The 27,649-nt window shown below is 46.4% G+C and overlaps 2 protein-coding genes across 2 annotated transcripts; both read left to right on the forward strand.

The window, feature by feature from the left end:
• LOC139834957 (uncharacterized) lies at positions 1-1,411 on the forward strand. Its single transcript, XM_071824892.1, has 4 exons — positions 1-568; positions 896-980; positions 1,059-1,112; positions 1,200-1,411. The coding sequence occupies exons 1-4, from the start codon at positions 113-115 to the stop codon at positions 1,409-1,411; spliced, it is 807 nt and encodes a 268-aa protein (XP_071680993.1). The 5' UTR covers positions 1-112.
• LOC139834958 (uncharacterized) lies at positions 1,408-26,849 on the forward strand. The gene is made up of 4 exons (XM_071824893.1): positions 1,408-1,510; positions 1,745-2,124; positions 14,353-14,407; positions 26,512-26,849. Exons 1-4 carry the CDS (start codon positions 1,408-1,410, stop codon positions 26,847-26,849), a joined length of 876 nt encoding a protein of 291 aa, XP_071680994.1.
• Positions 26,850-27,649: the final 800 nt, after the last annotated feature.

The following is a 27,649-nucleotide window of genomic DNA, read 5'->3' on the forward strand; positions in this document are numbered from 1 at the left end:
TTTTGCTCCTCCCGTCCTCGAAAAGACAACCTCCGCGCCGGAATCTTCCGCGCCGGAAGGCTCCAAGACGGGTGACGCTCCTAGCGCTCCCCCTTCTCCACGCACCATCCTCATGCCTCCGCCTGAGGCTCCTCGCGCCCAGCCCTCCAAGGCCGCTCCTGGCGCGCCGCCGGCTAAGACTTCCGGGGCCTCTTCTACCGCGCCGCCGCCCAAGCCCTCCAAGCTCATCAAGGGGAAGGCGACGGCCTCCAGCGCCCCTTCGGGCGGCCAGCAGCCCTTGGTGCTGCACGTCTCCAAGGCTGCCAAAAGCGCCAGCATGAAGGCCACCGGCCTCCTCGGCCGCATTACGGAGTTCCAGCGCCAAGGCCGGGACCTGGGGCACCTCCTGCCGTATGCCCAAAAGTGGAACGCCGCGGACATCACTCCGGCGACCCGCGGCATGGGCAAGGATCGGCTGCCGGCACCTGATCCTGTCGGGGATCGGTGTTCTGAGGAGCACTTCATGCGGCTCCGGGCTGCCGTAAAAGAGCTTGACAGCGCGTGGTACGATTCCACGAACAATCTGACGGTATGTTCTATTAACTTTCAACCTTTGCCGGTTTCTTCGTTTCCGGTTCTGCTTTATCTTTTCCTTAGTTTCATGCCGGTTTCTCTCTTGTCTATCTTCCCAGTCCCCGAGTTTTGTGGTGAGAGCGCAGCTCTTAGCGCAAAACTTAACTTAAGTTTTTAGCGCAAAACCGCACTGCCAAATCCGAGTTTCGGGTTAAACATCTTCTTCTTAACACATAATTTACCTTAGAAATGCGCAAAACCGGCACTGCCAGTCCCGAGTTTCGGGTTAAGAACTTGGTTCTTAGCACAAAATTTTACCTTATTTCTTCTTTTTCTTGAACAGGTCACCGCTGACACTCGGAAGGCCCTCTTCGAGGAGCTTTTATGGGAGCACCGGGAGCTCGCTGAGGCACATGACAAGTGCCAAGGTAAGTTTTTCGTTTCACCGGCATCTTTGCTACCGGAAACCTCTTTTCCTTGTGATATTTACAATTTCTGTTCAACAGTGATCCCGGAAGCTTCCATCGATGCTCTCAAGGAGCAGCTCGCCACGGCCCAACGTACTATTTTTTCCTTTCTCCTTTGAACTTGGTTTCTTTTCAGTTTTACTAGTGTAGCCTTGCTAGCACTCATTTTTCCGGTTACAGGGGAGAAGGATGAGCTCAGCCGGCAGCACCAGGAGGAGCTAAACGCCCTCAAGACCAGCTACCAGGAGCTCAAGTCTCAGTTGATTCAGCTGGGGCTTGACCACGCCAAGGCCCTCAAGGCCGCTGAAGTGACTGCAGCGGCCAAGTTGGACGAGGCTCTGGAGAATGCCTGCAATGCCACTGTGGTGTTGCGGGCGAGCTGGAGGAGATGACCAAGGCCCGGAAGGGTGCCGAGGAGAAGGCCGCGCGGCTGGAGGAGGGGCACAAGGAGTGCGATCAGCTGATCCTGCAGACCGACACACTTGCCCTCCGTAAGTTGTTTTCTTTTACACTTTGACTACTGCATACGAGCCTTTTTTCCTTCGACCCCATTTTTGTTTCCGCTATCTTTCCGTCCGGTCTCTCTTCTTCCGGATTCTTTTCTCTCCGGTCTCTTTTTCTTCCGGTCTCTTTTTCTTCCGGTCTCTTTTTCTTCCGGTCTCTTTTTCTTCCGGTCTCTTTTTCTTCCGGACTCTTTTCCTTAAGCTTTTTCTTTCTTTGCACAGGCCTCTTTCCGGACTCGCAGAGGTATGCCGTCAAGAAGGTCGACGCGCAGCGCAAGGACAAAGGCCAAGCGGATCTTACCGTGCCATGGACGCCCAAGGACCATCTGGTCGCGCTTAACGCGCGGGTGTCCCATATGCGCTGCATAGACCGCAATCTTTCGGACATCCCTGATGTAGCTACCCAGCTATACAGGACTTTATGGCCTGGCGAGGAGGTGCCGGACACCTTCTCCCTCATCAACGACCGCCTGAAAGGTGCCGGCAGGAGGATCCGCGAGTGGCAGTGCTCTGCTGCCCGCGCTGGAGCGGACTCCGCCCTCCGCGTCGCCTGCTCCTGGTACCCGGAGCTCAACTGGACGCCCTTACGGGCGTGCGCGAAGGCGCAGAACGGATCTGGACCCGATCCTCTCCGCCAAGCGGCAGGATCGCGCGTACCGCATCGCGGAGTATGCCGACATGCGCACCTTCATCCCTCCTCCTGGCGTCACGGATTATCTCGACGAGGAGGAGGGTGAAGCCGAAGAAGAGGTCTGGGCGATGCTGGTGCCGGCGATGCTCCTCCGGAAGCCCCCGCTGCATGATGATTTCATTTGAAGTGTGTGCTCATTATATAGGTTGGTCCTGTTGCTTTAAGACAATATCTGTTAAATTCTGCCCCGGAATGCCGGGGCTTATGATGTAAAACTTAAGTTTGCCTGTGGTTGTGCTACAACATTTCCTGCCGGTAAGTTATACCGGTAGCTAAGTACTTATGAGTTTGCCTTAGCATATTTTGCTTTTGGTTCCGCTTTTATCCTGCACTGCAAAGATTTCTCAATTGCTTCCGCATCCAATTTGATGCATACTTGGTTCTTTTGCCTTGGCTCTGCCTGCCTTCTCTCGGGCGTTCTTTGGCGTATGAGCACAAGGTTCTTTCACCAAACAAGCATCTTCTTGAACTTAGAAATAACTTTGAAATTTTGCAAAAACCGGTTTAACCGGGGTTAATTAAATTTTTCAGATTGTTCTTTCCTGCTCTCCCTTTTCGCAGCTTCATGTGCTTATCCCCTACCGGTTTATCTTGCTTGCCATGAAGCCGGTTTGCGGACAGCAGCAGAGTCGAAGACTCCGGTAGGATTTAGCACACTACTAAACCGGAAAGAAAAAACATTCAATAAGCAACCGGTAAACTGAAAAAATAGACAAGTTACATGCAACTTAAGTTGGGGTAGTCCCCGAGATTCACTCAAGGTTCCGGCATCTTTTATTCATAGCATATAAGGTACAAAAAGGAACTTCTTACACCACCACTTCAAGAGTAGAAAGGACGCAACAGAGCTACGTTCCATGGACGCTTGCTCTCCTCGCCGGACTTGTCCGCCTTTCCTTTCTTCCATTCTGTGCATCTATCAAGTAGTATGCATCATTGTGAAGCACCTTGCTTACAATGAAGGGACCTTCCCACGGTGGCAAAAGCTTATGCCGGCCTTCTGCGCTGCACTGTGCGAAGTACAAGATCTCCTTCCCGGAAAACTCTTGGGTTAACCTTCCGGTTATGATAGCGTCTTAGGTTTCTTTGGTAAATGGCTGTTCTTGCCAAAGCCAGCTCTCTTGCTTCTTCTAGCAAGTCCACATCGTTTTCTCTGGCCTCTTTGACCTCTTGCTCGGTATAGAGCTGTACCCTTGGTGAATCATGGATGATATCGGTTGGTATCACCGCTTCGCTCCATAAACCATGAAGAAGGGAGTGTATCCGGTAGACCGGTTTGGAGTTGTTCTTATACTCCACAGTACTGATGGTAGCTCATCGAGCCAACATCCCGGTGACTTTTCCACCGCATCAATGAGTCTAGGCTTGATACCGGAAAGCACCAAGGCATTCATTCTTTCTACTTGGCCATTGCCCTGTGGATGTGCCACTGAGCACAAATCCAACCGGATGTTCTTTTCTTCACAGAACCTTTTGAACTCACCTTGAGCAAAGTTGGTTCCGTTATCGGTGATGATCTTTGTGCGGGTATCCATACCGCAAAATGACATCTTTCAAGAATTTCACAGCTGTATGCCCATCACACTTTGCGATAGGTTTTACTTCCAGCCACTTGGTGAACTTATCCACCATGACCAAGATGTGAGTCATGTCGCTTCTTGCGATTTTGAATGGTCCAACCATGTCAAGGCACCAAACAGCGAATGGCCATGTTAGCGGTATTGTCTTTAAACCGGATCTTTGGGGTATGGTTTTGCTTGGCGTACCTCTGGCAGCCGTTGCATTTTCTTACCAAATCCTCAGCGTCCTCCAAAGCAGTGGGCCAATAGAACCCATGCCGGAATACTTTTGCTACCAAAGCCCTTGATGAAGCATGATGCCCACATTCTCCTTGGTGAATTTCCTCAAGCATTTCTTTTCCTTCCTCCGGTTCCACACATCTTTGAAGGACACCGGTAACGCTTCTCTTGTACACCTCACCATTGATGAATGTGTAAGCTTTGGACCTTCTTTGTATCCTCCTTGATTCATTTTCGTCAGCCGGCAAGGTGCCGCTGATCAGGAATTCCTTAATAGGTTTAACCCATGATGGTATTTCTCGAACCAAAAACACCGGTGCATCTATCTCCATGCTATCTACCAGCATCGTTTCTTCCGGTATGGGTACAGCAGTCCCGAGCCTACCGGAGCAGTCCCGAGCTTGCCGGAGCAGTCCCAGGGTTCCCTTCATCGATATCCATGGGTACTACGTGTGACTCCGGTACAAAAATTGATTCCGATTCCGGGCTCGGCTTGATCGATGGCACTCTTAGGTGAGCCAAAGCTATTCCGGGAGGAATTTCTTGCCTAGATGAGCCCAACTTGGACAAAGCATCCGCGGCTTCATTTTCTGCTCGCGGCACATGGTGAAACTCACATCCTTCGAAGAATCCGGCAATCTTTTGCACGTGAAACCGGTACGAGGCCATGTTGGCGTCTTTTGCATCCCAATCTCCTGAGCACTGCTGTACCACAAGGTCTGAATCGCCATAGCAAATGATCCGGTGTGCACCGATTTCTTTTGCGACCTTAAGCCCATGGATCAAAGCTTCATATTCAGCGACATTGTTCGATGCCCTGAAATGTACTTGCAAAACATACCGGAGGTGGTCTCCTTTTGGTGAAGTAAGCACCACACCGGCACCTAGACCTTCCTTGAGCTTAGATCCATCAAAGTGCATCTTCCAAGATTCTATCCTACGATCCGGCGGTTTGTATTGCATCTCCGCCCAATCAACAAGGAAATCAGCCAAAGCCTGTGATTTTATGGCATCTCTTCTTTCATATACCGGCACGTACGGTGATATCACGGATCGCCCATTTTGCAATCCGGCCGGCGGCATCTTTGTTGCACATGATGTCGGAAATTGGTGCTTCACTCACCACCTTCATGGGGTGTTCCTCAAAGTAGTGCTTGAGTTTTGTGGCGGCCATGTACACGCCATAAGTCATTTTCTGGAAGTGAGGGTAGTTTTGTTTTGAGAGGGAGAGCACCTCGCTCAAGTAGTATACCGGCCTACGGACGGTTTTTTCTTCCTCTTCTCTTTCAACCACAACCACTACACTCACAACCCGGTTTGTTGCTGCTATGTATAACAGCATAGGCTCCCTTTCTAGAGGTGAAGCCAAGACGGGTGCTGTGGCTAGCATCGTTTTTAGCTCCTTAAACGCTGCGTGCACTGAGGGGTCCAGACGAACGTGTCGATTTCTTCATGAGAGCATAGAGTGGCAGAGCTTTTTCTCCCAACCTGCTTACAAACCGGCTCAGCGATGCCAAGCTTCCGGTAAACTTTTGCACATCTTTTAACTCTCGAGGGATAGCCATTCTTTCTATCGCCCGGATCTTTACCGGATTAACCTCTATGCCCCGGCTTGAAACCAGGAAACCGAGCAGCTTGCCGGCGGGGACACCAAAGGTACATTTTGCCGGATTGAGTTTCATCCGGAACCGCCTTAGGTTATCGAATGTTTGCCGGATGTCATCGATTAAAGTGTTTTTTACCTTAGTTTTTATCACGATGTCATCCACATAGACTTGCACATTTTTTCCAATTTGATCAAACAAGCATTTTTGCATACAAATGGTACGTTGCACCGGCGTTGCGCAACCCAAAAGGCATAGTGACATAGCAATAAGCCCCGTGCGGGGTAATGAACGCAGTTTTATTTGATCTTCCTTTTTAAGGGAATTTGGTGGAAACCGGAATAGGCATCCAGGAAGGACAACAACTCACACCCAGCAGTTGAATCAATCACTTGATCGATTCGTGGCAAAGGAAAAGGATCTCTTGGGCAAGCCTTGTTCAGGTTGGTGTAGTCGATGCACATGCGCCACACCTTCGGAGCTTTTGCCTCCAGTGTTCTCATCTTTCTTCTTTTCAACCATTACCGGATTGGCCAGCCACTGCGTGTGCGTGACCTCCACAATGAATCCGGCAACAAGCAGCTTGGTTACTTCTTCTCCTATGATCTTTCTTCTGTCTTCAGCGAACCGACTTGATGGTTGCCGCACCGGCTTGGCATCTTTCCGGACGTTTAGAGAGTGCTCAGCCAGCTCCCTCGGAACACCTACCAAATCATCAGTTGACCAGGCAAAGATATTCCGATTCTCACGGAGGAAGGCGACGAGCGCGCTTTCCTATGCTTGATCAAGGCCGGCGCCGATACGAACGGTGCGCTCCGGGTAAGCCGGATCCAGCACAATGTTCTTTGTTTCATTGGTTGGCTTGAATGCCGGTGTGCCCATGTTTTCACTCATTGCCGCCAAACTCATTTGTGAGGATTGAGCCAGCGCAACAGCTGTCCGCATTCTTTTCTTTTCCTCCGCGATCACCAGCGATTCTGCTAGGTTTGATCCGGCAGATGCGCGATTTCCGGTGAGATCTTATAGTTTACCACCACTGTCAATGGACCACGATGTGCCGGCATCTTCTTATTGAGTTAAGCCGTATGAGTTGTGGCCATGAAAGCAGCCATCGCCGGTCTCCCCAGCATTGCATGGTAGGGACTGTCCGGATCCACCACCTCAAACTCCAGATTTTCCACCCGGCAATTGTCACGTCCTCCAAATGCCACGTCCACCCGAACTTTTCCTATCGGGGCACAGGACAAGCCAGGGACGATCCCATGGAACGTTGTGCGCGTTGGCTGAAGCATGTTTTCTGTTATGCCCAGCGTTTGCATGGTGTGCTTGTACATGATGTTGATGCTACTGCCATTGTCTATCTGCACCTTGCTGAACTTCACTCGAGGTTGCGGCCCTTTCATGATGGGGTCCACAACAAGAGCATATCCACCCGGATTCGGCATGATCTTTGGGTGATCCTTGGATGACCAGGTAATTTCTGATTGGACCACATCATGTACTTGGGAACTGCCGGCATCACGGCATTGACCTCCACGGAGCGCCGGTGTACACTTTGCCTGGTCTGTTGGCTCGTTGACAAAGACAACACAGCACGGATGCGGATCTTCGTAAACATTCCGGCCTAAAGGTGCCGGTGGAGGTGGCTGGTTATCATTTTGCTCCACCCGGTTAACTTGCCGGTCTTGCTGCCGGTTTGGCTGCACCGGTAAGGCGTTTGCCCCGGTAAGTGGTGGTGGTGGCGGTAGGCTGTTGTTGCTGCCGCGGCATGTCTTGCGGTGGCCGCGCATCTTTCTTGTTCCTTTTTGCATCAAGTACTTGGTCCAGGTACAATCCTTCGTCGATGGTTTGACGGATGTGCCGACTCGGCGTGTGCCACCGGCAAGGTTGATCCATGGCAGCTTCCATGGTGTATTTCGCGGGTTCTCGCCGGTTCTTCTTACGGACCTGTGGTTTCTTTTCCACCCATTGTTTCTTAGGACCCGCCCATGGCCGCGATCCGGTTTTTTGCCTCTGGCTGTCGCTGGCCTCAAAGTTTTCCTGCACAGCAGCAACTTGCTGCGGACCGTACCTTCGATCCGGAAAATCTTCCCTTCTTTTGTTATTCCGGTTGTCCCGGTGTTGTTCGTGGCGCGGCTGTTCCGGCTCCGGTTAGACCGCCGGTTGCGTTGGGTCTCCCAACGCATAGCTATCCGCCACACGTATCATCTCGCCAACGTTGTCGGCATGTTGCGCTGCAACTTGTCCCACAACGGTGAACCTCTTCTGCATCCACTGCTAAACCAAGCAATGGCTTGTGCCTCGATCACCCCCTCACAGGAGTTCCTTGTGGTGTTCCACCGGGCTAGATAATCCCGGTCTGTTTCGTTCGGGCGCTGCACGCACAGAGCAAGTTGTTGCGGCCTGTTTGGCCTCTGATAGGTGCTGCTGAAATTGCTCACAAAGGCCTCCTCAAAATCCAGCCAGCCATTTATGCTTCCTGCCGGCAAGTTGTTTAGCCAGATTCTTGCCGGTCCAACCAAAAACGATGGTATGATCCTCACGGCCCAACGCCGGTTTCCTCCTCCTGCTACGGTTCCTCCACCGCCTGCAACGTATACCGCGGTCACGTAATCCGCGAGCCAATCTTCCGGCTTCGTGGTGCCGTCATACGTCTTTGTGTCACGGGGCAACATAAAGTTGCGAACTGGTGGTTTTTCTTTCATGATCCTTGGGCCAAAACACTTTGGACCTGGAGGACCTTCCTCCTCGATCATTTCTGACAAGTATACTCTATCCAGACGGTGCCTCGCATCCCGCTCCGGTAAGTATCTCTCTCCCAGGCGTTCTCCCAATGGGTTCCGGTATGCTGCCGGTTTCGTGGAATCGGCTTCATCGTGACATTCCGGTACCGCGGCCCTTGCCTGCCGATACCTTGGGGGATCTATTTCCTCCTCCTCGTACGCTGCCCTTGCAGCTCGATAGTTTTGCCCGGTCTCATATCTACCGGCATGATTGTTTCCGGCATAGCCTCTGGCATAGCCTCGCTCTGCCCCTTGGCTTTTTCTACCGGCATCGTGTTGCCCGGCTTGTTGCTTTCCGGCAAGAACCGGATCGTACACAGTCATCTGCTGCGCATTCACTTCTTTTTCTCTCCTTCTATCCGGATTGGGCGACGAAGCCTGCCCATGGGATTTGCTACCGGCATTCTTTGTTGAACGCGCGGATTTTGAGGCCGCTGCCTTGTTCAGCTTAGCCAGCTGCTCAGCATTTTGCTGCTCAATGGTTTCCAGCAGCTCTCTAACACGCTCTTGCTGCTTTACCAAAGCCTCTCCGGAAAGCGACTCGCACAGCTCTACAGCCGGCCTTAGCAGCTTTTATAGTTTTATCCGGGCTGCTATACTTAGGCTTTTCCACGATGCTAACAGATGCGAGCGCTCTTGCCGGTAAGAATCTCTTTGCGCAAATCTTGATCTAGGTTGCGAGCTTTTAGCCGGTTTTCCGGCATCCTAGCAGCATGCGCGCTAACAGAAGCAAAGCCATGGGCAGCGTTATACTCACGTACGGTTAGGTTCAGCTCGCGCTGCGCCCTGACGATGTCCTTGCCGCTCTCTAGCATCTTCTGGCGCTGCGCCTCCAGCTCCGCCTGAGCCGCTGCCGGATCGATGTTACGCGCGATGGGGGTGGCGAGGACGTTCATCGCCGCTGGAGCGGTGTCTCCGGTGGCGCGGATGACGCTCCCGCTGCGCCTGCGCCGCGCTCCAGCGGTGGCTTAGCCGCACGGGTCGAAACCGCGCGACCGGCACCTTCAGCCGCAACCTCCTTTCCTGCACCAGCCACACCGGTCATCATTACCTCGACGCGCTGCCGGCGGCGCGGCCAAGACAGAGCCATCTTGGCGGGTCCGGTGCCACCAGCACCGGCGAGAGGCGCTGGCGCACGGGGACGGTGCCGAAGTAGACGCGATGGCTGCCGAACTCGATGATGCGGCCGTTCTTGGGGAAGACGCCGCCGTTGGCGAAGCAGCCCGCGTTGTCGTTGATGAAGTCCATGGCGTAGATGCTCTGCACCAACGCGGACACCGTACGTTCGCCGGAGATCTCGAGAACGCCCGCCCGAATGTGAACTCCATCAAGCGCCACTTCAGGCCCCACGGTGGGCGCCAACTGTCGTCGTGGTGAACGAGCAGATGCCATAGGATGGCTTAGATTGGGGCCGAATGGACGCAAGAGGATTCGGGGGAGGGTTTGCGATCAGGTGGGAAGAGATTCCGGATGGTTTCCTCAAGAACTTGGCCAAGGCCAGAAGTTGAAGAAGAAAGACACAAGGAAGAACTCCCTCTAGATCACCATGTTCATAGATTCACACAAGTTACAGGCTCTGCCTTCCTACATACACGCGTACATACTTGCCCGTGAAGATGGGCTGCCCCCTCTCCTTATATAGGGGAGAGGGTGGCTTACACTGCAAGAAACCCTAATGGCATCTTTGACTGGACAAACTACTTTACAGAGTTACTGTACAAAGCTACTTTAATCGCTCTTGTACAAAGCTACTTTAATCATAGATGACACCGGGGCCTTCTTTTATCATAGAAGCCGACGTCCCCGGCTTCTTTCTCCGTCACCTCTCTCTTTGGCGCCGTGGCTCGAATAAAGTTACTTGGCGTAGCTCATCCTTGTCTTCTTGCTCTGAAGAGAATCTTTGACCAGTCCTGCCGACAGGCTCTCCTTTCCGGTATCTTTTATACCGGGTCCCGGCATACCCCTTTGGGGATACCGGCTTAGCCTTGCTCTCCCGGATTCCTTCTAGGCTTCCGGCAAGAACATTAAACCGGTATCTCGATGGCTCAAACCATCCGGTTTGGCATGCCTTTGGCATACCGGGGGTTATCCCCCCAACAGACATGGTTTGTACACCGAAAAAAAGTGGTGGTTTGGGGGTTCTAAACTTAAGGATACAAAATGAAGGCCTTCTACTTAAATACCTACATAAATTCTATAACAGAGTTGACACACCATGGGTACATTTGATATGGAATTCCTACTATACCAACAAAATCCCTCATACCATGGCCCCCTGTGGTTCTCCATGGTGGAGAGATATACTTAAACTGGTTCCTATATTCAGGGGAATTGCTTGCAGTCAGATTGGAGATGGGAGAGCTACTTTATTTTGGAAGGATAAATGGTTAACCAATATCAACTCGGAAGAATTCCCACGAGCATTCTCATTCACCACCAATGAAGATATCTCAGTCAGGGACTTCCTGTCATCGAACCAGCTATCACAGAATTTCTCTCTGCCCTTGACACCACAAGCCCTTGCTGAAGTGAGAACCCTTCAACACCTCTCTAGTCACATTGATTTTTCAGGGATGAATCATGACTCATGGACTTATGAATGGGGGACAGCAAAATTTTCATCTAGCCTTTACTACAAATTCTGCTTCAAGGACATTACATCCCACATAACATTCAACTGGCTATGGAAGTCCAAATGCACTCCTAAACTGAAGTTTTTTTGGTGGCTAGTACTGGTGGATCGACTCAACACACGAAACATGCTCAGGAGAAGAAACTACTCTATTAACTCTTCATATAACTGCCTCATGTGCCCATCTCCACCTGAGGAAACAATTGAGCACATGCTCTTTTTTTGCCCTTTCAGCAGGCAATGTTGGGCAAGACTTCAAATACAATGGCCAGTTACAGGAGACAGACTGAAGATTATTGAAGAACAAAAACAACAGTGGGTGCAGCCAATGTACATGGAAATTATAATTCTGGGATCTTGGAGCATTTGGAAAGAAAGAAATAATATGTTGTTCAACAACATGCAACCAGACACCCAAAGATGGCTGGCACGCTTCAAAGAAGATTTTGCACTTTTGGTGCATAGAACCAGAGAGGGTTTACATCCTTTTATAAACAACTTTATTTCTACTTTGTAATCTTTATAGAGAAGCCCCCTGCCCCTGATGGCAAAGTCCATGGGGTGTGTAACATTCATGTAAATCTCTTGTATATATGACCCTGCCAGGGGTCATGCTTCCTTTATTTAATATATAAAGCAGTAGGAGCCTTTCCTACTGTTAAAGGTTCAAAAAAAAAATAACCATAGAAAATGAATCCATTGTCTCGGAAAACGCATCGGGTAATATTGTATAAGAGTGAACTAATAATAATCCGAAGAGAAACAATCCAGCAAGCCGAAGAAAATAAATCTACTGTGCCGAAGAAGATAAATCCACTAAGTCGAAAAAAGTAATTCCACTGAGCCGAAGAAGATAATTCCACTGAGCCGGAGAAGATATATCCAGAGCCAAAGAAAAGAAATTCACCAAGTAACCGAGTATATTTGTGGCAACGAAGTAATGGCATAGCCCCCAATGTTGAGTGTATTTGCTGTAATATTGTAATGGCATTGTGTATGGCGAAAGTAAACGATAAGTGAATCTTGGAGAAAGAGGAACACTTAGCTTTTACACCAGGTGTGGCGGAGCCGATGTGGAAGCAGGTCGTGTGGCGGACACAGTCGATGTAGGCGCGCAACATCTGGCTGGGAGTAGTTGAAATAGTCACGCAGCGTGCCTCACCGGTTTGGTCGATGAAGATGACGCAATTGAAGTAATTGAGCGGCCAGAAGATGAGACACATGATGGCGAACGGGGTCGACACATCAAGTATTCGAAGCTTATTCTAGCGAGTCGCAGAGCGTGCAACTGCGCCGAATCCGCGCCAGGCGGAGTTGTGCGAGAACGTCCGGTTGTGGCAGCCTGATACAGCACGCCAGCGATTGTTGGTCGACGCGTTGCCATACGGGTATATGCGTCCGTACTCCATACTTCGCCAGAATTTCTAGCGATGAATTCGTTCTCGATGGATTCCATTGTTCCGTACCGTGCAAAACAGACAAACATGCATGCATCATGGGTATCAAATCCAGGGTAAATTAACAATTGATGGAGCTATGAATAAGAGAGAGAAAGAGATGGATTGAACAGAAAAACTAGTCTTCCGTGTCTCTCAATTAACTTAGGGCTTCACCGACTTGCTAGTGTTTTGGAAATTGAATTGGCCTGGACCGATCGGGCACTGTACAACAGAATTAAATAACGAAAACATCAGGTTACCGATTGGAGTGTTGTTTCCGCGGACGCGGATCATGCTTGAGCCTGCAATGCTCCAGCGTACGGGGCGTATCGCAGCAGCCTCCGCCAGGACTTTGATTCGAACACGCTGTCGCTAATACGTAGCCCGATTCGATCTCCGCCGCCGATGAGTAACCAGATGGTGACGCGAAAAAATCCGGCTGATCGGCCGGTGTAGCTGATGACGAACCCGACGATTTTATACCCAGATGTGATCTCAACATTGTTGATGATGAACTCGATGGATCCCGCCCGGATGACAAAATCCAGTCGCCACGATCCCCACAGACGGCGCCAATTGACGAGGGATCACCTCGCCAATGCCTACGTATTGTAGACTAGGGTTTCGGGAGAGAGCGACGATGGAGATTCCGGGAGCGAGATTAGGCACACGACGTACCCAGCTTCGGGTCCCCTCGGTGGAGGATCCCTACGTGCTGCTAGTAATCCAGTATATGATCATTGTATGTTTACAGGGTGCCGCCGTAGCGGAGCTATGTTGTCTATTTCTATGTCTATATCTTGGCCCCTTTATTTCGGGTGCCCTGGCTAGCTTTATATATGCAACCAGCCTAGAGTTTTACAAGAGTCCTAGTCGACTACTTCTTCGGGTTGCCTTGTTGGGCCTTCTCCATATTTGGTCTTCTCCATATTGGGCCGAGCCAGGTATACAAATAATGGGTACCCGAAGGGTATGCCCATGTCAACGGCGCACAGCCGCGATATGGCTTGTCATACATGTGGTGGCAAGGGTCAGTTCAAGAGATATTGTCCTAACCGTAAAGTAATGATTATTAATGAGGACGATGAGTATGAGACTGGAGATGATGCTGGTCCAGATGCTCCAGAAGATGATGAATATGAAAGTGATGGTGTAGATGTTTTTCCTTCTGAAGCACGCACTATTGTTGTGTCATAGCATGCTCTTAATGTGCATCTGAGTGCATCTACTCAACGCTGAAATTTGTTCCAAACAAAGACACTAGTTGGTCCTGATAAAGCTTGCAAGGTCATTATTGATGGTGGAAGTTGTCGGAATTTAGCAAGCAAGGAGTTATGTGCAAAGGTGAAACTGAAGTATCTACTGCACCCACATCCATACTATATTCAGTGGTTGAGCGACAATGGCGAGATGAACGTAAACCACATGGTGCGTGTTGATTTTGAGATAGGACCATACAAAGATTCCATTGATTTTGATGTGGTTCCTATGACGGTGTGTCACCTACTATTGGGTCGGCCATGGCTCTATGACCGTTATGTGCAACACAATGGCCGCGTCAATATATATCACTTGGAGTACAAGGGCAAAAAAATTAACTTGCAGCGTATGTTACCACAGCAAATTGTCAATGAATCTCGTCAGAAAACCGAAGTAAACTTGGAGAATGCATCCATAGCTAGGCGAGAGAATTGTAATGTCGTGAGTGATATAACGAAAAGTGAGAGAGTGAATTCCTTAGTTTTATTAGCCCACCAAAGAGGATATGAGAGAATTTAGTGAGGATCCTACAGCCATGCCTCTTGTGCTCTTGTACAAGGGTAAGGTTTTGATTTCTAACGACATGACCCCTATTTCTCTTGGTGTTTCTCATGTTTTACAGGAATTCGGCGACGTGTTTCCAGTGGAGGTGCCCGCAGGATTGCCACCATTGCGTGGTATTGAGCATCAAATTGACTTGATCTCCGGCGCCGCGCTGCCAATAGGGCGCCATACAGGACGAACCCCGAAGAGACGAAGGAAATACAGAAACAAGTGCAAGCGCTACTCGACAAAGGTTATATTCGCATAAGCCTTAGTTTTTGTGTTGTTCCTGTTATTTTAGTTCCTAAGAAAGATGGAACATGGCGCATGTCTGTAGATTGTAGAGCGATAAACAAAATTACTATTCGATATCGTCATCCTATTCCCCGTTTAGAAGATATGCTAGATGAATTGAGTGGTCCTGCTGTTTTCTCTAAGATTGATTTGCGTAGTGGTTATCATCAAATTAGGATGAAAGAGGGAGATGAATGGAAAACAACCTTTAAAACAAAATTTGGTTTATATGAGTGGTTAGTAATGCCTTTTTGTTTAACTAATGCACCTAGTACTTTCATGAGACTGGTGAACCATGTTTTGCATGATTTTATTGGCAAGTTTATGGTTGTGTACTTTGATGAGTCTACAGCCGCAATGAATCTGATCATACTATGCATATTCGACATGTTTTGCAAGTGTTGCGTGATAATCAACTTTATGGTAATCTTGAAAAGTGCACATTTTGCAAAGATAAGGTCATATTTCTGGGTTATGTTATCTCTAAGCATGGAGTAGAGGTAGATTCAACTAAAACTGAAGCAATTCAAAATTGATCTACTCCCATAAATGTGAGTCAAGTAAGAAGTTTTCATGGTCTTGCTGGGTTTTATAGACATTTTGTGCCAATTTTAGTACTATTGCTGCACCTTTGAATGAATTGACTAAAAAGGGTGTTGTTTTTTAGTGGGGCGCAGCCCATGATCATGCTTTTGATGAATTGAAACGGTTGTTAACTTCTGTCCCATTGCTTGCACTTCCTGAATTCAGTAAGCAATTTGAGATTGAATGTGATGCTAGTGGTATTGTAATTAGTGGTGTGTTGATGGAAGAGGGTCGTCCAATTGCATATTTTTCTGAGAAACTTTCTGGTGCTAAGTTGAACTATCATATCTATGATAAATAATTGTATGCTTTAATTAGAGTTCTTGATGTTTGGCAACATTATTTGTAGCCAAAACAATTTATCATACATTCTGATCATGAAGTTTTGAAATATCTGAAAGCTCAATCTAACTTGCATAGGTGTCTTGCTAAGTGGGTTGAGTTCATTGAGTCTTTTCCATATATTATTAAGCATAAGAAGGGAAAAGATAATATTGTTGTTGATGCTCTATCTAGGAAAAATATGATATTGACTCAACTTGATGTTAAAATTCCTGGATTAAAGATTATATGTGATTTGTATGCTAGTGATCATGATTTGGATGAACCATATCGCTTGTGTGCTATTGGTGAAGCATGGAAAAAATATCACATACATGATAGGTTCTTGTTTAGAGCTAACAAACTATGTGTTTCAGAATCGTCTGTGCGTTTGCTCTTATTGCAGGAATCACATGCTGGAGGTTTAATGGGCCACTTTGGGCGTGAGAAGATGCAACTCATGCTCGCTGATCACTTTATGGCCAAAGATGAGGCGGGATGTGGACAGGTATGTGAAGAGGTGCATTACTTGCAACAAGTCCAAGTCCAAGCTAAAACCTCACGGTTTGTATATTCCTTTACCGGCACCTACTACACCATGGAAAGATATTAGTATGGATTTTGTGTTGGGTTTGACGCGTACTAAGAGAGACCATGATTCTATATTTATGGTAGTGGATAGATTCTCTAAAATGTCACACTTTATTGCCTGCCAGAAGAGCGACGATGCGTTGCATATTGCTAACCTATTTTTCTGGGAGATTGTACGTTTACATGGAGTCCCGAAGACTATTGTTTCTGATCGTAACGTCAAGTTCATGAGATAATTCTGGAAGACACTTTGGGGAAAGCTGGGGACAAAGCTACTTTTCAACATTACTTGCCGTCCCCAAACTGATGGTCAAACTGAGGTGGTGAATAGAACATTGTCACAACTGTTGAGATCCATGATCAAGAAGAACTTGCGAGAGTGGGGAAGATTGTTTGCCGCATGTGAAGTTTTCTTATAACAGGGTGGTACATTCTACCACACAGCTGTGTCCGTTTGAGGTGGTGTATGGTTTCAAACCCATTACTCCACTTGACTTGTTGCCTCTGCCCATACATGAGAGATTCAATATGAAGGCATCGAAGAGGGCAGATTTTGTACGGAAGATACATGAGAAGACAAAAGAGCTGATTGAGAAGAAATGCAAGAACAATGTTGCAAGGGTGAACAACAAGCGCACAGAGATGTTGTTCAAGCCTAGTGATATGGTCTGGGTTCATTTCCGAAAGTATAGGTTTCCCAAGCTACGGAAGTCCAAGTTGCTTCCTCGTGGTGCTGGTACTTATAAAGTGCTTGCTAAGATCAATGACAATGCTTATGCTAGATCTTCCAGCTGATGAGTTTGTTGTCAGTAATTCTTTCAATGTTGCTGATTTGACACCGTATGATGGAGAAGACCTTGGAGCGTTGAGGTCGATGCTTTTTGAAGGGGGGAGATTATGAGGACATCCTTACCAAAATACTACCTCCGTCCTTGCAAGATGAAGACGATGTTGCTGTGAAGCTCAAGTCCAATGAAGTTAGGATTGGGCCCATTACAAGGGCTCGTGCGAAGATACTAAAATAACAGGTGAATTCGTTCTTAAATGATACTTTGATCGCTGAGAACTTTATACTGCCTAAGTCTTTTCACTTATGTATGATCAGGTATGAAGATGGAGCAAGCGTCGCACGAGGAGGAGAGGAGGAGCAGGACATGGTGCTGGACGTGAAGACATCCCACGGACGCGCGAGGGAGGAGAGGGAGGCATGCGCGAAGGAGGAAGAGGAAGTTCACGACGGCACCCAGCCCGGCGCCAGGCCCGACGCCGCCGGATGGCTCGGCATCTGCCGGCCTCCATGCCGGTGCACACCGGACCGATTCCAGGGTGCATAGCCCGTTGGCCCGGTGGCAGCCCGGCATCTCACCCGGTCGCTGCTGGCCCGCCCTGTAGGATAACGTTGCATAGAAAACAAAAAATTTCCTACCGCGAACACGCAATCCAAGCCAAGATGCAATCTAGAAGACGGTGGCAACGAGGGGTTTTTCGAGTCTCACCCTTGAAGAGATTCCAAAGCCTACAAGAGTAGGCTCTTGTTGCTGCGGTAGACGTTCACTTGCCGCTTGCAAAAGCGCGTAGAAGATCTTGATCACGATCGCTTCCGGCGCCACGAACGGGCAGCACCTCCGTACTCGGTCACACGTTCGGTTGTTGATGAAGACGACGTCCATCTCCCCGTTCCAGCGGGCAGCGGAAGTAGTAGCTCCTCTTGAATCCGACAGCATGACGGCGTGGTGTCGGTGGTGGTGGAGAAATCCGGCGGAGCTTCGCTAAGCGTGCGGGATGTGGTGGAGGAGAGAGGCCGCTAGGGTTTGGGGAGAGAGGGGGGTTGGGCGCCGGCCCTCTAAGGGTGCGGCCACCTTGTGGTGCTTGGGGTGGTCGGCCCCCTCCCCTTGGCCCTCATTATATAGGTGGAACCCCAAGAGTTGGTCTCCAAGTCTTCGAATAAGACCCGAACCAAAAACCTTCCATATGGAGGGGAAACCTAGCCAAGCTAGGACTCCCACTAGAGGTGGGAGTTCCACCTCCCATATGGGGGGGTGGCCGGCCCCCTAAGGGGGAGTCCACTTGGGACTCCTCCCCCACTAGGGTTGGCCGGCCATGGAGGTGGAGTCCCATGTGGACTCCACCTTCCTTGGTGGTTTCTTCCGGACTTTTCTAGAACCTTCTAGAACCTTCCATAGAACCTTCCGCGTCAATTTAATTCACATAAAATGACATCCTATATATGAATCTTATTCTCCGGACCATTCCGGAACTCCTCGTGATGTCCGGGATCTCATCCGGGACTCCGAACAAATATTCGAACTCCATTCCATATTCAAGTACTACCATTTCAACATCCAACTTTAAGTGTGTCACCCTACGGTTCGTGAACTATGCGGACATGGTTGAGTACTCACTCCGACCAATAACCAATAGCGGGATCTGGAGATCCATAATGGCTCCCACATATTCAACGATGACTTTAGTGATCGAATGAACCATTCACATACAATACCAATTCCCTTTGTCTCGCGATATTTTACTTGTCCGAGGTTTGATCTTTGGTATCACTCTATACCTTGTTCAACCTCGTCTCCTGACAAGTACTCTTTACTCGTACCGTGGTATGTGGTCTCTTATGAACTTATTCATATGCTTGCAAGACATTAGACGACATTCCACCGAGAGGGCCCAGAGTATATCTATCCATCATCGGGATGGACAAATCCCACTGTTGATCCATATGCCTCAACTCATACTTTCCGGATACTTAATCCCACCTTTATAACCACCCATTTACGCAGTGGCGTTTGGTGTAATCAAAGTACCTTTCCGGTATAAGTGATTTACATGATCTCATGGTCATAAGGACTAGGTAATTATGTATCGAAAGCTTATAGCAAATAACTTAATGACGAGATCTTATGCTACGCTTAATTGGGTGTGTCCATTACATCATTCATACAATGATATAACCTTGTTATTAATAACATCCAATGTTCATGATTATGAAACTAATCATCCATTAATCAACAAGCTAGTTAAGAGGCATACTAGGGACTTCTTTGTTTGTCTACATATCACACATGTACTAATGTTTCGGTTAATACAATTATAGCATGATATATAAACATTTATCATAAACATAAAGATATAAATAATAACCACTTTATTATTGCCTCTAGGGCATATCTCCTTGATCTCCCACTTGCACTAGAGTCAATAATCTAGTTTACATTTGTAAAGATATAACATCTTGGCCTTCTGGTGTTTTATCATGTTTTGCTCATGGGAGAGGTTTTAGTCAACGGATCTGACATGCTCAGAAACGTATGTATTTTGTAATTCATTTGCGTCTCAACGCATCACTCATTTCCAAATGAGTCGGCATTAAATATGTTTGGTCTTCTGGTGGAACCTTAATTCCGAGGTCTGAAATATGTCACTAATATTGTCACACACAATATAGCTTCAAAGTTCTGACTCTGTTGGAACTACACCAAGCTCTCAAAGAACTTCTTGACTTAACATCCTTTGTCATTGTCAAAACAATGACATATTCTGCCTTCTTTTGTAGAATCCGTCATAATATTTAGAACTCTTCTAAATCTAGCATAGACAACTTCTAGCTCATCGTGCTACCTTTTAAACAACACTTAGTCTAATTTGAGATTGAAATTTTATTTTCATATGTGACAAAACAAATATCGGTGCAACATCTTACAGCGATTTGTTTGTCATTTCCCATACAAAACTATATATATATCCTTGGTTTCTTCTAAAGTACTCAAGGATACTCTTACTGTCGTCCAATGATCATCATATGAAACATTCTGGTATATGCTCATAACACTTTATAGCACATGACATCTGATTATGTACATATTATTCGTGATCTATAATCACTCATGTGTTTTTACTCATTGAGTGTCAGATACACTCAAGTCTTGTTAAAACTTAACATGACAAGAATATTTTCTATATTGAACTATTTCAATATCTATTCTATGTACTTTGACTTAAACATATTATGTGTTTTAATCTATCTATATAGATCTTGACACAAAATTTGTTTCTGTCTATATCCTTTCATTGAAGTTAATTTCTCAATGAAACCTTTTAATCAAGTATATAATTACATCATTTATAACCAACTATATGTCATCTACATAAGTATTATAATATGTCTCAGCGCTCCCACTTAATTTCTTGCAAATGCAAGTCTCTTCATCGTCTCTGATGAAATCAAAAAACTCTTTGACTATTTCATCTGGTGAAGATTCCAACTCCGTGATACTCACTTCATCCAATTGAAGTTCGTATACCTATCTAGTATTTTATGGACTAGCAAATCAATTTGTTGTATCTTGTATACACCTTTAATACACACTTCTGTTAAGTAGTGTATTTTGCCATCCTACTAGCATATCTCATAAAAGAAATATGTAGTGATTACTAGAATAATCCACATAGACTATAAGCATTGCTACGGAAGATATAATCTTATCGTAGTCAACTCTTTGAACTTTGTTGTAAAAATCTTTTCAACAAGTCGAGCTTCTTCAAGGATATTCCATCCAAGTCCATCAATTTTATAGATCCATTTACTTTCAAAAAGTATTCATCTATTTTGGATTTCATGGCGTATAGCCATTTTTAACGGAGTTAGGGCCCATCATAACTTCTTTGTTTGTAGTTGGTTTATCATTGTTTCAAAAACAATTCTTTGTCCACAAATCATTTATTTGATCACAAAGTAAACCATACCTACAAGGTTCAATATGTACTTCGATCTCCATGGCTAAAACACTGTGTAGTCATGGGAGCCATAATCGTCGTGGCCGCTTCCGAAACCAATTCCGATGCTGCGCTACTCTGATTATTATGCTCAGGTTCATAAACCTTATCTAATTATATTGTCCTCCCACTCAAATACTTCACTAGAAACAATTTTCTCGGAAATAAGAAACATTGACAAACATTTTTGTCTTTGTCTCGTGGGAAGAATTCCCAATTAAATCTCTGGGATAACCAACAAAGACATTCATCCGATTTTGGTTGTAAACTCTTAGACCAAAATTTAAAGAAAAGACTATTAGGGTTTATACCCATACCATAACTCGTATGGTGTCATTTCAATAGATCATGATGATGCTCTATTCAGTGTAAAAGCAGTAGTCACTAAAGCATAATCCACAAAATATAATGGCATCAATATTTTATCTCATCATTGATCCAACAAGGTTTGGATACATCTCTCGGATACTATATCATCATTATGATACTCCAAGAAATGTGAGTTGTAGAACAATTTCATGACTCTCTTAGATGTTCGCTAAAACTCGTAATTCAAATATTTCCACCATGATCCAATCATAGATATTTGACTTTTCTATTACGATGATTTCCACTTCATGCTGAAATTTATTTGAACCCATTCAAATGTTTCAAACTTCTTCCTTATCGTATATATCCACATATATATACTCAATTCATTGTTGAAAGTTTTCATGAAGTAGAAGAATCTCCCGCACACAGCTATGCTCAGTGAACCATATACATCATTATGTATTTTTCCACTAAGTTTGTTGCCCGTTCAACTCTTGGCCTATGAACGGTATTTTAATCATTCTCTTTAGAAAAGATTTGCAAGCGCCAAATGATTCAAAAATCAAATGACTCCAAAAATCCATTTGCATGGAGTTCCTTCATGCGTTCCTTTCTAACATGACCTAAATGGCGGTTCCATAAATAAGTGGAATTCAAATCATTTGCCTTATGGCATTTTAGCATCAGTGTTATGTATGTGTGTTTCACCATTAAGATTTATAATAACTTATCCATCATACATGGAGTAATGTCATAATTTGAACAACTCATTGTTTTCATTTGACCAGAGCAAAATAACAATTATTAAGTTCTTTATTATAAATTCTAAGGGCTAGATAGAATGCCAACGACGAACATAATAACACTTTATTTTGTTCTAGACGTGCATTCCTATCATATTCCTTGTTAGTCACTTAGGCCATTGTATTCTTGTATTGCGTTGTTTTGTATGACACTTCATACCAACCAATATAGTACTAATACCCAAGAATTTCATAGTGTGACCTAACTAGGAATACAACCATAACATGTATATCATTTATATACACCTGAGCTAGACTTTCTAGTCTTTTCTTTCTTTCTGCCAAAATATCTTTTGCAGTTTCTCTTTTAGTTTTCCTCATTATTCAGAAAAACACTTCAACATCAATAACTTCTAGGTTTGTTGGTCTAATACCAATAACCTTGAGGTTCTTATTTTGAAGTTGATCATCATATGACAAGTGTTCTAGATTTCACCATTAGTAACTTTGTAATACGATGAACAATTTCACTCAAAATTTTATCCATCAATTCATGACAACTTTCTGAGACCATGTCTATACATGCTAGGCTCATAAAGTTTAACCTTAGTATTCGCATGTGCAAATCTGGCTTGCACCCGTTGTATGCACACGTAGAATCTATCACACCCGATCATCACGTGATGCTTCGATACGACGAGTCTTAGCAACGGTGCATACTAAGGATGATAACTTCATGGATATGCGAATATCGTTAGTGCCCCAATAGTTGGAGGATTGTGACGCCTGGCGTCTTCAACCTTCATACATTCCCATAAAACTTATGAGTTTATGTAGTCTCACCAAATTATATTCTATCATCTTGCAATAAGGTCTTAGATATCACATATATCTCATACCTTGATTATTTCTGAAAACTAAATTTTCATCTCCTTACTTTTCAAACAGATTTGAACTTCAAGTTTCACGGAGACAAGATAACTTTAGGTACTAATTGAAACCATAGCTCTTTGAATCAACAATGTGAGGTTTACTAAAAGTTTGCAATAGGACTTAATCAATTCTTGATTCTTTAACAATACGGTACCAATCCGTAAAGTTTCTTGTCAGATTTTAACAGTATTTCTATCTCAATAACAAGACTAGCGCATAGTAGAAAACGGATGCCAATACTACAAAGTTAATTCAAAATACTACTTAGACTATGTTTATGATAATTAGTTCATGTTCTAATCTAATTACTAATGAACTCCCACTTAATACAACATCCCTCATAGTTGTTAAGTGGTACACGATCCACATCCACTACACCAAAACCGATCATCACGTGAGATGATGTAGCTTCAATGGTGAACATCAACATGTTGATCATATCATCCATATGACTCGTGTTCAACCTTTCGGTTTCCGTTGTCCCGAGGCCATGTCTGTACATGCTAGGCTCGTCAAGCAAACCCAAGTATTCCGCGTGTGCAACATGGCTTACACCCGTTGTATGTGAACGTTGAATCTATCACATCCGATCATCACGAGATGCTTCGAAACGATGAACTGTACAACGGTGCATACGAGGGGAGAACACTTTATTATCTTGATATTAATGTGAGGGATCATCTTATAATGCTACCGTCGTGATCTAAGCAAAATAAGATGCATAAAGGATTAACATCACATGCAGTTCATATGTGATATGATATGGCCCTTTTGTCTTTGCGCCTTTGATCTTCATCTCCAAAGCACGGACATGATCTCCATCATCTTCGGGCATGATCTCCATCATCGTCGGCGTAGCGTCAAGGTCCATAGCGCCGTCTTCATGGTTGTTCACCTCATGTAGCAACTATTACAACTACTTTGAAATACCTCTCAACATGAAATATAAAGACAACCATAAGGCTCCTGCCGGTTGCCACAATACAATAATGATCATCTCATACATATTCATCATCACATTATGGCCATATCACATCACCAAACCCTGCAAAAACAAGTTAGACGTCTCTAATTTGGTTTGCATATTTTACGTGGTTTAGGGTTTTCGAGAGAGATCTAATCTACCTACGAACATGAACCACAACGTTGATACTAATGTTTTCAATAGAAGAGTAAGTTGAATCTTCACTATAGTAGGAGAGACAGACACCCGCAAAGCCTCTTATGCAATACAAGTTGCATGTCGAACGAGGAACAAGTCTCATGAACGCGGTCATGTAAAGTTAGTCCGGGCCGCTTCATCCCACTATGCCACAAAGATGCAAAGTACTCAAACTAAAGATAACAAGAGCATCAACGCCCACAAAACCATTGTGTTCTACTTGTGCAACCATCTATGCATAGACACGGCTCTGATACCACTGTAGGATAACGTTGCATAGAAAACAAAAAATTTCCTACCGCGAACATGCAATCTAGAAGACGGTGGCAACGAGGGGTTTTTCGAGTCTCACCCTTGAAGAGATTCCAAAGCCTACAAGAGTAGGCTCTTGTTGCTGCGGTAGACGTTCACTTGCCGCTTGCAAAAGCGCGTAGAAGATCTTGATCACGATCGCTTCCGGCGCCACGAACGGGCAGCACCTCCGTACTCGGTCACACGTTCGGTTGTTGATGAAGACGACGTCCATCTCCCCGTTCCAGCGGGCAGCGGAAGTAGTAGCTCCTCTTGAATCCGACAGCATGACGGCGTGGTGTCGGTGGTGGTGGAGAAATCCGGCGGAGCTTCGCTAAGCGTGCGGGATGTGGTGGAGGAGAGAGGCCGCTAGGGTTTGGGGAGAGAGGGGGGTTGGGCGCCGGCCCTCTAAGGGTGCGGCCACCTTGTGGTGCTTGGGGTGGTCGGCCCCCTCCCCTTGGCCCTCATTATATAGGTGGAACCCCAAGAGTTGGTCTCCAAGTCTTCGAATAAGACCCGAACCAAAAACCTTCCATATGGAGGGGAAACCTAGCCAAGCTAGGACTCCCACTAGAGGTGGGAGTTCCACCTCCCATATGGGGGGGTGGCCGGCCCCCTAAGGGGGAGTCCACTTGGGACTCCTCCCCCACTAGGGTTGGCCGGCCATGGAGGTGGAGTCCCATGTGGACTCCACCTTCCTTGGTGGTTTCTTCCGGACTTTTCTAGAACCTTCTAGAACCTTCCATAGAACCTTCCGCGTCAATTTAATTCACATAAAATGACATCCTATATATGAATCTTATTCTCCGGACCATTCCGGAACTCCTCGTGATGTCCGGGACTCCGGACAAATATTCGAACTCCATTCCATATTCAAGTACTACCATTTCAACATCCAACTTTAAGTGTGTCACCCTACGGTTCGTGAACTATGCGGACATGGTTGAGTACTCACTCCGACCAATAACCAATAGCGGGATCTGGAGATCCATAATGGCTCCCACATATTCAACGATGACTTTAGTGATCGAATGAACCATTCACATACAATACCAATTCCCTTTGTCTCGCGATATTTTACTTGTCCGAGGTTTGATCTTCGGTATCACTCTATACCTTGTTCAACCTCGTCTCCTGACAAGTACTCTTTACTCGTACCGTGGTATGTGGTCTCTTATGAACTTATTCATATGCTTGCAAGACATTAGACGACATTCCACCGAGAGGGCCCAGAGTATATCTATCCGTCATCGGGATGGACAAATCCCACTGTTGATCCATATGCCTCAACTCATACTTTCCAGATACTTAATCCCACCTTTATAACCACCCATTTACGCAGTGGCGTTTAGTGTAATCAAAGTACCTTTCCGGTATAAGTGATTTACATGATCTCATGGTCATAAGGACTAGGTAATTATGTATCGAAAGCTTATAGCAAATAACTTAATGACGAGATCTTATGCTACGCTTAATTGGGTGTGTCCATTACATCATTCATACAATGATATAACCTTGTTATTAATAACATCCAATGTTCATGATTACGAAACTAATCATCCATTAATCAACAAGCTAGTTAAGAGGCATACTAGGGACTTCTTTGTTTGTCTACATATCACACATGTACTAATGTTTCGGTTAATACAATTATAGCATGATATATAAACATTTATCATAAACATAAAGATATAAATAATAACCACTTTATTATTGCCTCTAGGGCATATCTCCTTCACGCCCGGTGCCAGACCCGATCCACCGGACCATTTGTCGGCCGATTCCGAAACAAGTTTGGGCTGAACCCGATCTGGGTCGGTTTGTACCAGTTATTTTCGACCCCTGGTTGTCATGAACCCCTATATAAGTTCCCAGGACGCCACCAAATTCGGTTTAGACCACGTTTAAGATAAACCCTAGTTCATAGTTGTTTGCTACGTAGAAACTATTGATACCAACACTCTCCAATTCGTTTCGATCTGGAGTTTTATGCTACTAAAAGTTTGTGTGATCTATCGTTCCACTGGGAACTGGGAGATTGTAATTTACCGCTTCATGGTCGGCATCTACGTGCGCAAGTGTGTGGAGTTGCGAATATCTTGCAGGGTTGAGAGTTGTTGCATTGGCGACAGGAATCAATCGAGGGACTTCGTCAGCGTCATACAAGTTATGTCCACTTCATCATCGTGTATCTCCGATGTGTTCATCGTGTCTTCATCACCAGCCACCTCGCCTACTGAGAAGATCGGGCAACCCCTTATCACCCAGGGTGCCACCAGGGGATCAGATCCTGCCGCCCCAACAATCCCTCCCCCTTATCCCCTCCTCTCGGTCATTGCCGCCGGCGCCGGCCGCAGTGGCGGCGGCCCCTGGTACCGAACGTTGCTAGGGGAGGTGGATGTGGCGGCCATCTCCTCGATGCGGCCGGGGCTGGGTCGTTGGGGACGGACGCGGGCGGTGGTCGGGGCAGCGTTCCCCGGCCAGGCGACGGCGACACTCTTCACCGGGCCTTCGTGGCTGCAAGTGGAAGAGGTCCGCCGTGGGTCTAGGCTGCCTTCCTAGACCGGTCGTCTTCCCGGCAGCGAGCGTTGGGCGTCGTGGCCAGGTCGCTGGTCTGGCCGGCGCTCACGGGCAGAGCGGCCTCGTGGAGGCAGCGGTGAACCGCTAGTTTGGACTTCGATCCGATTGGTGGGGATCTGGGCAGCCGGTCAAGATGGGCTTTGGTCCAAGATCTGGGCCGGAGTGGTCCATCCATGGAGATGTAGGTTCTGATGTTGGCTTCGCCACGCCGATGAAACATCATTCTGGATTGCCATCTCTTAGTTAAGCTCTGCTCGAATAAAGGTGGCGGTCCTCGGGTTTCTCGCGCGCTAGGACGAAGATCTTCTTTTTGCATGTCCGTCTCGATTTGGTTGGATGTTGTGTTGTGGAAGTCTCCGCTAGCAAATGTAACAGTGCTTATGCCTGGAGTTTGCTAGTTTGGAAGGTATTCGGTCGTGCGCACCTATGCTTTTATTCCGACCATTTGGTTCCGGAGGGAGCGACGTGAAGATCTGTTCTGTGTTGCCAGCAGATGACATTCTGGTCCATTGTGTATCAGAGACGGAGAATTTCTTGAAGGCCGGATTGGAGGACTAGGAGTGGAGGATCAAGTTGTGGTGTTGTTGAGGGATTTTCTTGGTTTTCTGGACCTTGTAACAACAGTATGCAAGCGGGGGCAGCAGCACAGGTGAAGTTTAGAGTCATACCATTCAGGGTGAAAATCCAAGATCGACCTTAATTGGTTGTCTCTGACAATGGTTTTGTTGAAGACATTGTTTTGAGAGCGAGGACTACCTCCAAGGTGAAAACCTAATAACTTT

Source organism: Lolium perenne, chromosome 1 (genome assembly GCF_019359855.2).
Source record: "Lolium perenne isolate Kyuss_39 chromosome 1, Kyuss_2.0, whole genome shotgun sequence".
NCBI lineage: Eukaryota > Viridiplantae > Streptophyta > Magnoliopsida > Poales > Poaceae > Lolium > Lolium perenne.